This window comes from Dermacentor variabilis, unplaced genomic scaffold (genome assembly GCF_050947875.1).
Source record: "Dermacentor variabilis isolate Ectoservices unplaced genomic scaffold, ASM5094787v1 scaffold_16, whole genome shotgun sequence".
In the NCBI taxonomy this organism is placed as follows: Eukaryota; Metazoa; Arthropoda; class Arachnida; order Ixodida; family Ixodidae; genus Dermacentor; species Dermacentor variabilis.
The window spans coordinates 5,346,812-5,363,237 of record NW_027460324.1 but is presented as its reverse complement, the minus strand read 5'-3'; the positions used below and the strand labels follow the sequence as shown (position 1 = coordinate 5,363,237).

The 16,426-nt window shown below is 45.0% G+C and overlaps 1 protein-coding gene across 6 annotated transcripts in view; it reads right to left on the bottom strand.

Annotated features, from left to right (window-relative positions):
• LOC142568051 (nuclear exosome regulator NRDE2) overlaps nucleotides 1-16,426 on the bottom strand; it is a 268,770-nt gene that overhangs the window by 155,263 nt on the left and 97,081 nt on the right. For all 6 annotated transcript variants that reach the window (XM_075678129.1, XM_075678132.1, XM_075678130.1 and 3 more), the window contains 2 exons: nucleotides 6,749-6,956; nucleotides 2,024-2,120 (listed from right to left, as the gene is read on the bottom strand). In XM_075678129.1, the coding sequence (XP_075534244.1) occupies nucleotides 2,024-2,120; nucleotides 6,749-6,956 (305 nt within the window). The remainder of the gene's footprint in view (nucleotides 1-2,023; nucleotides 2,121-6,748; nucleotides 6,957-16,426) is intronic.

Sequence of the window (16,426 nt, the reverse complement as noted above, 5' to 3'; positions counted from 1 at the left end):
TATAAAATGTGTTCCATTATTTTACAAGACACGCTTGTTATGGAAATAGGGCGTTAGTTACTCGGTGATGATCGGCTTCCTTTCTTGAAGACTGGGATGACCTTGCCCACCTGCCAGTCATGTGGAATTGAAGCGCTGTTAAGCGATTCCTGGAATATGAGTGATAAAAACAGGCTACACACATGTTTAGTATTTTTTAGAACTTTGGCATTGATACCGTCTACTGCTGTAGATGACGAGTTCTTCAATGATTCAATTACTTTGACAATGCCGATGGGATCGAATGTGATATTTTGCATGAGCGGATATGCGAAGTATGGTGGATCGGGCAAGCCATCAAGTAATTCATTAGTAAAAACTGAACTAAATGTTCTGTTAAGAAGATCCGCAGCCTCAGTCTCAGGGATCGGGAGTCCGGAGCTATTGATAAGTGATATCTCATTCCGCTGATTAGGATTAATAGTTTTCCAAAATCGCTTCGGGTTAGTTTGTAGCATAGCTGGTAAAGTGGTAGAAAGAAACTTGTGTTTAGTTTGAGAGGTTAACTTGTCATATTCTTTCTCAACTGCGTAATACTTCTGCCATGTGCAAGAAGAATTAGATCGTTTGGCTTGTCGAAACAACCGTTTCTTCTTATTGTTTAGTCGTTTGAGGGATACATTAAACCATGGTGATGTTGTTCTTTCTGTTATTGTAATGGTGGTAATGGTAATGTAATTCCTAGAGCCTATTCGATATTCCCCTACTGACTTGTCTCCAGCCTGCTTCTTGCCTACCCTGGCATTGAAGTTGCCCATCAGTATAGTGTATTTTGTTTTGACTTTACCCATCGCCGATTCCACATCTTCATAGAAGCTTTCGACTTCCTGGTCATCATGACTGGATGTAGGGGCGTAGACCTGTACGACCTTCATTTTGTAACTCTTATTAAGTTTCACTACAAGACCTGCCACCGTCTCGTTAATGCTATAGAATTCTTGTGTGTTATCAGCTATATACTTATTAATTAGGAATTCGACTCCTAGTTCTCGTCTCTCCGCTAAGCCCCAGTAGCACAGGACGTGCCCGCTTTTCAGCACTGTATATGCTTTTTTTGTCCTCCTAACTTCACTGAGTCCTATTATATCCCATTTACTGCACCCTTTAGTTCCTCCAATAGCACTGCTAGACTCGCCTGACTAGATAACGTTCTAGCGTTAAGCGTTGACAGGTTCAGATGCCAACGCAGAATCAAATGCCAGTGTACACGACGCTCAAAATACGCACTTAACTGGAACAAGGCAAAGGCCATTCTCACAGAGGAACATATTGGCAAGGCTACGTATGGAATTACTGGTTAATCAAACCACAGATAACATGCTCAATACTGCAGGACAATCTGAAAAACATGTATTTTCAAACCCTGGGATGAGTGTGCATTGTCAGTGTGAGCTGACAGATGATGAGTGTGAGAGTTGTCAACAAGGGATCTGTGCAGATCCCAAAATGTCAAGTTTCACTTTTTGACATTGGTCAGTGACCTGTTGTATTAATGATTGAACTTGTGTGCACTGAAGTAAAACTACAGCCTACATTGGCTTACTTGGCTGGTATTTTCACTGAGCATTTGAGCAAAGACAATCACTTGCAAGTTACACCAATGCAGCAGATGAACTTTTCACTATTTCACAAGGTTCATGCATTTCCCATTCAATTTCACAACATTAAAGGCCAAGTGTAACAAAATTTTGGACCGCATGGAAAGCCTAGTTTGAGAAATCACACACACACACACACACACACACACACACACACACACACACACACACACACACACACACACACACACACACACACACACACTCACGCACGCACGCACGCACACACACACATATATATATATATATAGAGAGAGAGAGAGAGAAAGAGCAGACCCCATTAAAAATTCTGTGTTTGAAGTAGGAATGAATGTATCATGAAAAGCTCACAAGATCATGTTCTTACAGTGAAAAAGAAGACGCTGCCATTATGTGATGTATCTAACCTGTATCTTCTGCAAGTGTAGAGGCACTGAGCCCTTAGTTCTGAGAAGGCCCTGCTCCAGCACCTGCAGCTTCTTCTCGCGAATCGCCTTAGCTCGCCTGCAAGAAAGGAGCCACTCGAGATTAGGCTGGGACCATGCAAATAATGGCAAAGCATAGGATGCACAACAGTACACTGAACAGGCACTGCCACCAGCTACGACGTCATCCACGGGCTTGGGGCCAGGGCACGACTTGTCCCGTTGTGCCGTCGACTAGCTGCTAGGCGGATGGATGCTATTAGCCCCAAGAACAAACTACAGGGGCACTGTGAACGCCGCTCGCGTGATGTCAGGGCACGGACTTGTGCCTGTCATCTGCTACAGTTCGGGCGGTGTTCGGCCGCCTTATGCGGTCGTTTCGTTTGTTCACCCTCATTCCATCTGCGTGTATACTTATGGCAGTCGTCCAAAGTACATTTTTACGACGTCTTCGTTCACGAAAATTTAGCTTATTCCTCAGACGACAATGCAGCTTCTCAAAGGCAACGCTACAGTGCCAGCCAAAGGAGCGAAGACCAGCCCATTGCGTGTTTTTTATGCGTGGATCGACAACCGCAAAAACATAGCATATAAGAATTTAGTTATGATACCATACCTGCCGTGGTGCAACAAGTATACCACAAACGCTGGCTATATATGACTTTTACAACAGTTACCTTGATTTTAATCTGCTAAAACAGGTTTGCTCAAGACGAGTCCAAGACTGTGCCTTGGACAATGAGAACATGTGGCACGACCTGTTACCCTGCCTCCTTCGTCACATTTATTCAGCAACATCTCGACCGTCCGCATTACTTTTCTACAGCTGTATCTCTTAAACGGGTGGCTGTTCCTTACGTTCTTGGCATCAGTGAGACGCTTGCACATGTCATGAGAAATGTGGTGCGAATGCCCTCGTGAACATTAACAGAGTGTCTACCAAGTTGACATTTCCAAATTCCCTGAGTTTTCCAGGTTTTCCCTGAGTGGCTTTGCAAAATTCCCTGAATGACACAGAACTTTGTTTTATGTCAAGGCGGGATGACACCATGTCGCCCGATGCTGTCACTCTATGAGGCATATTAAAAATTAAAAAAAAACAACTTAATCCTGTGTGAAAAGTAAGGAGTAGCATTTATTTTATTCAAAAAGAAAACAGATGGAAGGGGTTAGTAAAATGCACAGCAAATAAAATATATTCGAAAAGAATGGTAAAACCCATTGCAAATCGAGTCAAACATTCTCGAATACAAATGAAAAGGAGATGCATACAGAAGTAAATATTTTCGAATATGAGCTATTTCTATCAACTGATAGCAAGCTCATTGGCATGAGGCCAAAACTTTGTCACAAGTGAGATTTTCTCTTAACAGCTGATAATTAAGTCAATCTCAACTGTCTTGACATACTCTGAGCTCCCACACAATGCCTCAGTAATGCATTTCACTGATTTAAAGAGTTTATTTTGGTTTGGATGAAGAACACCTGCATCTCGACGTCAGCTAACACTTTGTTTTTCTTGAGCTCAAGCTCCTTCAAAGAAGTGGCAGCATGCTTATTTTCCCATTCGTTCCTCAATGCAACGGTCCTTTCTGTTCTCATCCTCCTTCCACCGTGCATTCACCCCATGAACCATTTGAAGCATCCTCTTTGTCAGTCATACAGACCTTAACCTTTTCAGGGTCAATGACGTAAATATACGGTGCCACGAACAAGTCCAAAACGGTCGACACCATATATTTACAGCGGCGTCTGTACGTTTAAAAAGCACGCCAATTTCCTAATTTTTTTCTTTCCTGCCATGTGCTGCCACTATGTGGGAAAACAGGGAATTTTTTTCTCGCGCTTCCCTCTCTCGGTTTTTGTTGCATGGTTTGTTTTAGAGCTAGTTTGCTCCAGCACGTCTATATACTACCGCTCGCACATTGATGCGCGTGCACGCGGTCCGCAGTTTGGGTTTTGTTCTGTGGACAGTCTCGGCTTCTTGCGCTCGCAAAACTGATGGCTATCTCGTTACTAATCACTTAACCTGTTTCTCGCTCATTTGGTGCTTAGAGAGGTGAGCATAATAAGGATGCCGCTGTGCATGGGTTTCCTTTCCTTTTCTTTTTTTTCAGGGGGACATTCGCAATATCCAATTGCCTGTGGTTAGTGATAAGATGAAGATTAGCGAAAAATTGTCGCACGTTTTGCTTTTTTGATGGGCACACAACCACACAGTTTTCTTGAGTGCGCTCACCTACGCAGTTCGATTATGCTATAGACGTAAATAAGAGCAGGAACATTTCAGAGTTGTGAAATATTCTCGTGTGCACATGTTCTAAGCCTTGAACTATAACAATGCATCAAATGTTTATTTCTTATAAGTTTATTTCCTTTTTTGTTGTTATACCAATATATATATACCAATATAAAATATTTTTTCCTCACTTTACGGTCACACTAGAAAAGCTACGGTAATTTTTTTTCGAAAAAGGTCTCTCAGAAGAATTGGAATCTGCAATAAAAAAAATCGACCCTGGGCAGTCGCATATGGCGAAAAAAATCGACCCTCAAAGGGTTAAATGCTCAAAATCACCACAGACACATCCGAAAAAACTGTGAAGGACTGTCCGAAAAAAACTCTGAAGGACTGCCAGCATACTTATTAGGCATATCGGTGCTCGTACTGTGTCCTGTGACAATTGCCCCTTCCCAAACTTGTTATGCTTCAACGCAATACTTTCGCAAATGCTTCACCGCGTAACATTGCTGTAGTGAGGCGAAGCTGACTTTCGGGAACCGGCATTATGCAACGTGCCGTGCTTTCCGAGCTTCGAAGCCAATCGCGAGGACCACAATGACGGAGTCGGTGCCACTGCTGAATGAAAAACACGGCACCGAACGGCAAGAAGCCTAATAGGGAACGTCGAAGCAGCTCGGCCTAGCGTTGCCGCGGTGGTGGCAACGGCTGCCAGCGGATCTGCGTGTAAGAGTGCCGGTTCGAGGCGGCCAGCCAATCAAGATCAAAGGTGGTGGCTTTGATTAATGCCGTTTCGGACCTGCAGTCATGGCAAAAAGTCCGGGCAGTCGGACAGCGAAAGGTTTTCGCGTCTGAAATTTCAGACATTCTAATACATAGACCTTATGGGGTACGTGGTGGTGCCACAAAGCCATCCAAACTATCAGACGTCCGGAGAGTCGGTCGTTGACTGCACAATGGCAACTTCTCGAGGCGTCGACACGGCATCAAAGACCATTTGTTACGATTCCTCTCTGTTACTTGAGCCAGCGTTACCGCGACTTTCGTTCCCTTTCGATAAAATTACAGCTAATTCTCCCTGATCGATGCCCAAATTCCCCGAGTTTTCCCTGAGTATTTCCAGACTATTCAAAATCCCTGAGAATGCCCGGTTTTCCCATTTAGTAGACACCCTGGTTAGGAACCGTCTGTCACGTTAGGAGTTCCCTGGTGTCGTGTATGCTATCCCCTATGCCCAGTGCAACTGCAAACACATTGGTGAACACGGGAACTTTGAAAGACAACTCAAGGAGCATCAATATGACCTAAACAAGCACCGTGTGGCCTCCAGTGCCCTTACAGAGAACCTGCTGAATCTATGGATTACCAGATAGGCTGGGACAGTGCCTGCGTCAGCCCGTGTCCTAACAAGTGAGATACGTCTGAGTCAACGGCATTATTATTAGTCGCTTCATATCCAGACAACGGCACGCACTTTGAATCGTAACGATGGAAATTTTAATCCAACCTATGCCCACAATTTATGTCATGTACTCAAGTGCATGTAAGCTTGTTCCCTTCCTGTTTCGCCCTTCACTGTGAGCAAGGCTTCTGTGGGGGGGGGAGGGGGTTGAAGCATCATTTAAGAAACGAAAAAGAAGTTTTCACAATGGTCGGCATCTGTTTACTGTTTTCACAATGATTCTTCCCGATCAGACGAGATTTCTTCAGACCCTTGACTTCAATAAAAGAGTAACTGGACATAGCTCAAAGAGACCTTCGTGCTGCAGTCGATATGAACAGGCCGACAACTTAGAACAGCCTTTTAAAGCGAAGCTCTCTTTGTCTCTTCCTTCAACTTTCCCACTGCTGCTGCTGCTGTCTGGCACACTGCATCGGGGGATAGTTCAGAGCGTGTGTATACATGACAGGAACGAGGCAGAGAGGAAAGGCGACGCAAGAAACTAATTTGGGCCCCACTGCGTCAAATGTGGACAATGCCCTCTGGAGCTCCCTGGGCATCACCACACAAGCCTCTTGACAGCTGTACTTATTCGTGACCCCCCTAAAAAGCATTGCAGAAACTGCAGCGCTTACCTTTCTACTAACATGAGAGTCCAGAGGGGATGTAGAGAGAACTGTAGAGAACAGGGGGAAGAAGAGACAGCTCCCATAGAAGGAGGGTGGTGGGAAAGGGTGACATGAGAAAGCAAGGAAATGCTTCTATTATAGACACGACAGTGGTTGCGGGGCAAACTGGATTAACTTTCAAAAAAATTGAAAGTACGGTACAGTACGCTTCTGCTATTTCTGAAAAATAAGCACCATGCAAATATGTCAAGCGGACAACTTATGCAGACCCTGCAGAAGCAGAGCTGCAATTAAAGTGCTCCACAGGGTCCAGGCGACACCATGGAAGCGGTCGCATGTCAAATCAATGATGATGACTGTTGGCCTGGATCCTGCCCAGAAACTGGGGTACTGACCCGAGCGTGCGGCACACCCCAGAGGCTTCCTCCATGGCTGCCACATACTCGTCCTGGAAGGCCGCCAAGTCCAGCCAGGCGCGCTCGTCCTCCGGTGCATCACGCAGTCGATCGGTCAGTGAACGGTGCTTGTCCGCTGCCTCCGGACACAGAAGGGGCAGCACTTCGTTCGTGGGCTGCAGCTCCTCGTTGCCCCATGCTGCGAGCCCTGTGCGGGAGACAGAATCATTACAGTGCTACTATGAGGGAAAATTGGCACCACTGTCTGCGGATATGGGGAGTGTGGCTTGTTTTTGACTGTAAGATAATGCAGTCACAGCAGCATGAATAAAGATTCTGTGGAATTAAAACCTTCATGACAAATCTATTCTCCTGTAACATATTTTTCATTTGTGGTATTCAGCAGTTGTGTTTATATAACCTAGATGGCACTAGGCACGCGCCTTATCACATCAGCTGACACATGCAGCTGCATATATATGCTCAACATGGCTAAGAGAAGAGGTTGTTGGAGGTACGGGCTGGTGTGGTTCACTCTGCGGTTTTCCAGTGCCCGCAGCGTAGTCGGGCAGGCACGACGATGGATACAACAGTTGGCGATGAGGTGTGACGTGACTGAAAGCGGAAGCAATGAGCCTACACCAACCACCCGAGTTCCTGCTGAGGCCCGGGAAACCCGCCATTCCTTGGACGCAGTGCCATGGCCTTTTCAAGAATTATCTCCTGGCATCGGGTAGTGACCCACCTGCGTGTCGTAAATCCTTGCTACTGCACTCTTTGGGTACTGAAGGCCAACGCTTGTACTATGCATTACCGGAGAAGAAACTGTCGATGCCGCATGCAAAGGAAAAGGATAAAGGCGGCACGAGCGACGAGTACGATGCAGCACTGGCTATGTTGGATGCTTACTTCACTTTTAAAATGAACGTCGTCGTGGAGCGGCATAGGTTCGGACAGTGCATCCAACTGCTTGGGGAGACCAAAGCAGTGTTTGTCTCAGCTGGAATTGAGTTGCGACTTCGGTGAGCAAGTTGACAATTTCATTTGTGACCAACTTGTAGCGAAAATGAGAAACCATGTTCTTCGGGAACGCCTACTTCTAGAAGGCACTTACAGCTTACTCTTGAATGTGCACTAGCAATTGCGAACAATATTGAATAAGCTACGAAATACTCGCTTGAGCTACAGTCATCGGCTGCGAGCATTCAAAAGGTGAAAAAACGTCCCATTCCCATGCCATACAGAATCCCGATTACCGCTACCGCAGCAGCACAAGTCTTGTTTTCGTTGCGGGTCTTCGAAGCATCTTGCAGATTACAAGAAATGCAAGGTGCAGAATAAAATATGCAGCAAATGCGGCAAATGAGGATATTTTCAGCGTGTTTGTAAGAGCGGCATGCCAAACGAGCGGGCCCTCGCAGTTCCAGACGTCGATACCTGCAGTACATCCAGCGACCTCAACGTCTTGCTTCTTGCGCGGCCGAGTAAAGCAGGAATGCACATCCAAGTCCTCGTGCAAGATGTACCCATACATTTCCTCGTAGATACGGGCTCTGCTGTCTCGATTCTGTCCAGTGTCACGTATTCAAGGTTGAAATGCCTTTCCATGCAGCCAACATCAGCATCACTTTACGATTTTTCTAGGCGCAGGATAAGCACAGAGGGGTGTTTGACAGCGCCAGTCGTCTTCCAGGGTCGACACGCCGAGATGCTTTTCTACATCGTCAACGACGCCACTAACATCCTCGGCATCGAAGCCATCGAAGCACTGTGGCTGCACATCAACGGTATGTCTTTGCAATGCTCCCACATTACGCAAGCACCACAAGGCCTTGATCCGGAACTTTTTTGTCAGTTTTTGCACTTGTTTGATGGAAAGTTAGGTCTGGCAAAAAAATTTTGCTCATGAGGTCAAGATAATAGAAGGAATCATGCCTGTCACTGCTAAGTTACGGCGCATGCCATTTTCAGTGTGATATCCGGTACGTGAAGAGCTGCAGTGCCTTGAGCATGATGATGTCAGAGGAAAGGTTGATGTGTCTGAATGGGTATCGCCAATTGTAGTAGTTGTAAAGAAAAACGACAAGATAAGAATTTGTGTCGATCTGTGCGAACCAAACAAAGCGATAGTTGTTGACAAATTTCCGCTGCCACACGTGGAAGGACTATTGCAAACCTCACGGTGCAAGGTATTTTTCCAAAACTGATTTAGCAGCCATCTACCACATAGTCTTGCTGAGTCCTAAAAGCAGAGAATGACTGCCTTCATCACCAATAGTGGATTACACAGATTCAAACACGTCTGCTTCGGATTGTACCGTCGGCCTTTTGGAAAATGATGGTCACTATTTTGCAGAACCGCAAAGACACTTTGTGCTACATTGATGATGTCATTGTGTATGGAAGCACACGTGAGGAACACTTCAAGAATATGAAACAAGTCTTGGACTTGATTGCAAAGTCTGGATTGAAGCTGAATGACAAATGCACTTTCGATGTACAAGAAATAGACTTCCTTGGTCACAGGATCAGCCACAAGGGGATACACCCTTTACAAAGCAACATTGACGCCATCGAGACTGCACCAGCACCAACCGATATTGGCACTTTACGCTCATTCCTGGGCATAGTGAGCTATTACGTCAAGTTTGTGCCTGATTATGCGGTGCTTGTTGAGCCTCTTCGCGGCATGCATGCGAGTTGCTACATAAGAATACCCCATTCACTCGGAATGATGCGAGACAAGTTTGTTTCGAGCAGCTGAAAAGTTCCTTGGCCACAAGATGTTCACAGCTACTTGATCCTGCGGGTGACATTATTGTCACTACAGATGCCTCATCCATTGGTTTGGGAGCAGTGTTACAGCAAACAAGAAATGATGAGCTTGTAACGATTGCTTTTGCTTCTCGCAGGCTTGCCCCACCGGAACAGAAACACTCCATTGGGGAACTGGAGGCCCTTGCTTGTTTGTGGACATGCAAACATTGGAGAGTATACCTGTGGGGTTGCCCATTCACATTGTGCACCGACCACCAGGCTCTGGTCACACTCCTGAGTACAAAAGAAGTAGGTCGATGTCTGTTCTGGATTGCAAGGTGGCATGCCAGGCTGATGGCATACAACTTTGCTATTGAACTCCAGAAGGGTGACAGGAATACTTTGCTCTTTCAAGGAAGCCCCTCCCAGGTCATGTGGAGGAGGAAGAGACAGAGGAGAGCGTTTGTGTTGTCTCAACTTGCGTTACTCATGCTGAGTTTGTTGTTCAAACAATGCAGCACCCTCTGCTTCAACAGGTTATAAAGTGGGTGACGTCAAGATGGCCTGCAGTGAGGATGTTGCCTCCCGAGGCAGTTCCGTTCTACCATGTGCGGACTGAGCTCTCAGTCGTTGGAGACCTGCTGCTTCGTGGAGACAAATTTGTTGTACCTTTGTCCCTCGTAGCACTGCTTCCTGACAAAGCCCACGAGTCCCATCCGAGGTTAACAATGATAAGGCAGCGAGTACAATACTGGTGGCCTGCGATGTGCAAGCAGGTAAAACAACTGACTGCATCTTGAGGGGTATTCCAATCAGTTGACAAGTCTGCAAAACTGGTGACACCACCCTTGCAGCCAGTTGCATTCTCATCGGCACTATGGCAAAATCTAGGAATCTATATTGTGGGTCCTCTTTCCAATCTGCCTGAAGATTGCCATTTGCCATTACAACCATTGATTATTTCAGCAAGTGGTCAGAGGTTTGTTTCTCGGCGAAAGTGACTACAGCAACAGTCATCTCCTTTTTGCGAAGCATCTTCAGCAGAGAAGGATATCATGACGAGATTGTGAGTGACCACGGTCCTCAATTTAAAGCCTGTGAGTTTGACAGTTTTCTTAATGAATGCGGCAAGCCAACCATCCGCAAGCTAACGGTCAAATAGCTAGGTTTAATCGGCTACTCAAAGGGTATGTTCAAGTCTACAAACAGGAACGTCGGCATTTGAAGGAAGCTATTACAGTCTACCGTTTTATGCCACATGCCACCACAGGAGCGAAGCCTTCCGTCCTTCTTCATGGCAGTCATACCAGAATAAAACTTGATCTTGTAGGAGGGCCAGGTAAACAGTTTTTCCAATAACCGCATGCTGCGATGAAAGCTGTCCGCAGCAGTGTAACACAAAAGCAACAAGCAAGTAAGTCCTACACTGACCGTTGATGAGCTGCGAAGCATTCTCTATTAACAATCGGTCAATCGGTCAATCGGTTCGAGTCAGGTTGCCAGGTCATGTGCCTAAGGGCACTTTGAGCTACTCAAGCCCATTCCCCATTGTTGACCAATGTGGCCACGACACCTACAAGCTTAATAATGGCTGCACTTGAATTCGGGATCGGCTGGTACCTCAACCAGTTACGCCACCTACAGTCACAAGAAGCTGTTCGCCTGAAAACGTAACACCGTTTGGTGAGCCACAGCAGGAAAACCATGACCTGCCTCAACACCAAATGGACACCAAATGAAAGGGACGTTCCGGAACTGAGGCGTTCGACAAGGCAAAGAAGACCACCGTCTTGGTTTAAAGACTATCATAAACATTCAGTGCTTATAGTGTTTCCAGTTGTTAATTTGTTAAGTAACTCCTTTTGAGGGGGGAAAATGTGGTATTCAGCAGTTGTGTTTATATAACTTAGATGGCGCTAGGCACGCACCTTATCACGTCAGCTGACACATGCACCTGTAAATATATGCCTATCATGGCTAATAAAAAAACAGGTTGTTCGAGGTACGGGCTGGTGTGGTTCGCTCCATGGTTCTCCGGCGCCCGCGGCATAGTCAGGTACGCACAACAGCGGATACATCATTAAATATTGTTCACATATAAAATGCTATCAAAAATAAAAAACAAATCAGAAAGATATGACACTTATGCAGGGCAAATATTGACCTTCTTGTACTTCGTTCAACTTTAGCAATGTGCCAGAGATACTTTTTAGATTCAACAGGGGTGGACAGCTGGAACAGCCTTTGGTACAATTTTTGGAGCAAAAGATATGTGGTTTTGGAGCAGAGTATTTGAATTTCGAGCAGATCAATAGGGGAAAGAAGGTCATTTTTGGAGCTGAATATTTTAGATTTGGAGCAGCTTATTAGGAGCACAACATTCAATGAATGATGTAAGTGACCGTGATTTTTACTGTAGCCCTTCCTTTTTGTATTAATTACTTTCTTCACAGAACCAATTTCAGAGGCAGAAGGCCGCTATGTTACACTTTCTAGGGTTTAGCTGATACAGAAGTCCCGATTATTCTAGCTCACATAGTTCAAACTAAGCAATAACTCGAACAGCATTTTGGGTCTCCACGCAACACCAGACATATAAATTGAGAAAAAATCTCAGTATTTCAACACATAAGGGCGCGAGACAGTTATTTGAAGCAATATTCCCATTTCCGCCTACTGCTTATCGCTGAATTATGGTGCCTGAACACAAACTGAAATTCCAGTCAAACACCAACAACACATGCCAATTGCTTTCTTACTCTATTCTTTTTCCTCCTGGGTAATGCTCAGGGTCTCCGACACAGCTCTACAATAGGCTAACGAAACTTCTGCATACTGCATATCGAAAGGGACCCCATGACGACAGCCCCGCCAATATGACAGTAGGAGGCATTTGCATTTGGCTAGATGGTTGCTTTGCATGCCGCAAGAATACTTCCAATAATTCAAAACATCATCTCTCTTTATAAACTGACATGTTTTTCGCCATTAGTAATGATTTTGTTAATTTACAAGGATGGTGTTTCCCCATGGATGTGGTTCGGCACTCACTATGTGAATGACTGAATGGGGTTGCCGTTCTACTGAATCCCCTTATCGGCATCGCCAAGACATGCGTTACTAACCACGGCAAACTTAGTATTTCATAGTACATTATGAACTCAATCAGTTTCCAGTGAGAGTTTTTTCGTGCATTATCAGTCTCGATCGGCACACACATGTTTATACACTTTACTCATTTCTGTTCGCATTTCTATGTTCCAGTCCACAGCGAAAAAGTTTCTGCCAAGACCTCTACTAGCTAAGGCGTTTTCTGGCACTAAGCGATTGAGCCAGCAAAGCCCTGTGAGCCCACAACAAAACATGGATACAAGTTAGTAGGCCTGCTAATACGGTCATGCGTTATCGATCGTGGGTAAAGAGAAATGTATGGGTGGCATGGCGCAATACTCGACGACTGCAATATCCAGAGGATGAGGTAAGTGAACCCTAGGTTACTTAGCTGCCACTTACCTATTAAACTGCCCTGAACCTCTGGTGCTCACAGTCAATGTCTTAGAGCAGCTCGGGTATAATCGAAAGCATTTTTACAGTTTTGGCACAGCTTGGCACAGCAAGTAGCAAATGTAGCCCTGCAGCGCAATTGTTGCAGCTGAACCAACCCTGATTCAATATAACTGCACATTTTATGGCAAACATGATCTTTCAATAGGTTTCCTTACATATTAAAAAAAGACATGCATATTCAACGTGATGTTAGCATCTGCAGTTGGCAACATCTGTAGTTGCAGTTGGTGGCAGATCGAGAGCCAGCCCTAAACGATTCATTCTGTTATGCAGGTAGGCCAATATGTCCCAAAATTTTCACCTGGTGCTACGGACATCAACACATACTAACCGGGAAAACAAAGGAACCGAAGTAACAAAAAATTTGACAGACTCGACTATTGTTGAAATCTACGTAATGCGAAGCATCACTCAAATCGCTGCGGCATGGGACGCCGACACACGTCAAGCTGATGGCGCTCCGGGGGCTCGAGAAATGTTTTCTTGTTTTCCTATTGCGTGGTGTCTTAAGAGGGCGACAGAAAACCGAGATGAAATCGAGTTGGTGGGCGACACCAGATGCCGCCGAAGTGAAACATGATGTCCACATAATGCCGCCTGCAGCACGGAATGGCGGCGCATTTGGATCAGCACCTACTAAAAGCATGCAGTATGCTATCCATGCCACTACACGCTGCGCGCTGTAAAACAAATAGGTGAAAATGGTTATCGCAACAGGTTTGACGGTGATAGCTGTGAATGCGGCGTGCGATGGCCCGGGCAGAGATTTGCTAGTACCGGAATAAGAAACTGTGTGTGCTGTCATTTTCACATGAGACGGGCAGCTATATACTGTTCTCGACCACGTGTGTCTTGCGCCTTTTCTTGTTCACAAGGGATATAGCGGCCGGAAAACATATACGATCACAGTCTGCTGCAGGGAAGGGCAGCATGTTTCGGCTATCGCCTATTAAAAGTGTGTGCTACGCTTTCGATGGCACCACACACTGTGAGACAGATGGGCGAAGACGCTTATCGCAATATGGTTGGCGGTGATAGGTGCGAATGCCCCGTGCAATGACCCTGCAGAAGATTTGCTGGTACCGAAATGAGAAACTGATAGCGCACCGGCGTTTTTCACGTGAGACGGGTGGGCTAGTATTACAGTGAAGCTGCCGAGGCGGGCGGCCATATACTGTTCTCTATCACGCATGCCTCACGCATTTTCTTGTTTACATGGGATCTAGCGGGCAGAAAAGGTATCACCCGATCACAGTATGGCGGCGTACTGAACATTGGTGCCGAAAAATTGTGTTCTACGGGAATGTATGAACCAGTAAAAAATTAGCACAACTCTATTGGGTCATTTTTTGTGTTCTCAATGGCAAACGTTGGCGCCGGGAAAACATAACAGGAAAACATTCCCATATAACGGGAATGTATCAATGAGGTTCTACTGTAATGCTCTTGGAACCAGTGAATTTGTTTGCACATTATTTTTAGACATATCAAAGCTTTTGATTCAGTGAACCATAATGATTTACTTTGTAAACTTCGTAGCTATGGCTTCCGAGGGCCTTCCTTATGTTTCCTTGAGAATTATTTGCTGGGTTGAACTCAAGTTGTAGTAATCGGAAATATTAAAAGTAGGCCCGCACAGTTGTCCATTGGAGTTCCTCATGGATTAATTTTAGCACCCCTTTAATTTAATTTATATGTTAACGATCTCACTCACTCCATTCTTCAATGTTGAGTATTTCAGTACACTGACGGCACACTTCTAGTATCCCGTAATGATAATTATGATCACACTGCGGCTGAGCTACAAATCGACGCTATAAATTTCATGACTTGGTACTGTAATAACGTAATTTATATCAATAAAAATAAAAATAAACACATGCTTCCACGATCCATTGAAACGTATCCTTGTGATCATGCCTTTGTTACTTCATTCTCCTCAGTGTAATGATTGCGCATGCACTCCCATTTCATACCTTTCAAGTGTCAAATATCTGGATGTTCATTTCGATTCCAGTATGTCTTGGAACAGTCATTTGGCTAACGCTTGCAAACAGCTGCACAAAATAGCATGTCTGCTGTGATCTATCAAAGCATTATGCCCAATCTATATAAGGAAACTGATAGCTCATGCATTAGCATACAGTGTGCTGTGCTATGGAGTTTGTTCTTTTTACTTTTGTTCAGTGTTTTGGCATAATAAGGTTGACTGCTTACTAAAATCTATAATCCACGCCGTGATGTATGTTGTTTCAATTCCTGGCACTTATAGTCTGTTTTTGTGCTCATGCGTGCCTTCGTTGAGGTTGTTATTTAAAAATAGTGTTATTCTTACATGGCTGTGGAATAATGAATTCTGCCTCCCACATGTCCCTGCTCGAACACTGCATCCACGAGATCATTTCATTTTGCCCACAGTGCGGAATAGATATGGTGGAGGTGTTCGTACTTTCTATGTGCCAAGTGTTTTGAATGATCTCCGAATTAGTGTTTCCTCTTTAGGCAGTTGAAAAGACAAAGTCTGTTATCCTTGTTTTGTATACTTGATTTCTTTCCTTTTCTTCCTGCCTGTTCCCTAGTGCAGTTTTTTTCGCGATGTAAACTGACAGGTAGTGTAGGCTCTGACTTGTTTGCCGGGCACTGCCCCAGAAGCCATTTGTTGGCTTGGGCAGGCCCATATTATTATTATTATTATTATTATTATTATTATTATTATTATTATTATTATTATTATTATTATTATCTACATGACATGAACCCTTTGAGTTAGCAAGGCAGCAGCAGTAGCAGATGACACAAGTACAGGCTATAGATGCTAGCTGTCTGCACCACGAGGACAAAGACGGTGCTTGTTGGAACAACATTGGTGAAATGTGCAAGCACAGAGAAGTACGATAGATATCTAAATGCAGTTAAGGCTTTCTACCCCTTGTGTCACAGTGGCATAACCATTCTGGGGGCCCGTATGCAGTGGTACACATTTAGTGGCCAAAGTTGTCTACTGAGCAACACAGCCACCACAAAGTGAGGCAAACACACACACACACACACACACACACACACACACACACACACACACACACACACACACACACACACACACACACACACACACACACACACACACCTAAACAGACAAACCTATACGTAATGAAGTCTGTAGAATTGGTAATTTGCTTCACTATATTGAAATTCCGTTGTATTGAAATTCGACCTTTCATGCAAACCTTTTTGATAAATCTGGGAGTCGGTGATGAATGATACGGTTTCATGCCACGTACGTCGACGATATCTTCACATCGGCAGCACGAATTAAGTGAAGCCAGCCACGACTTAACGCGCACTCCACCCCCG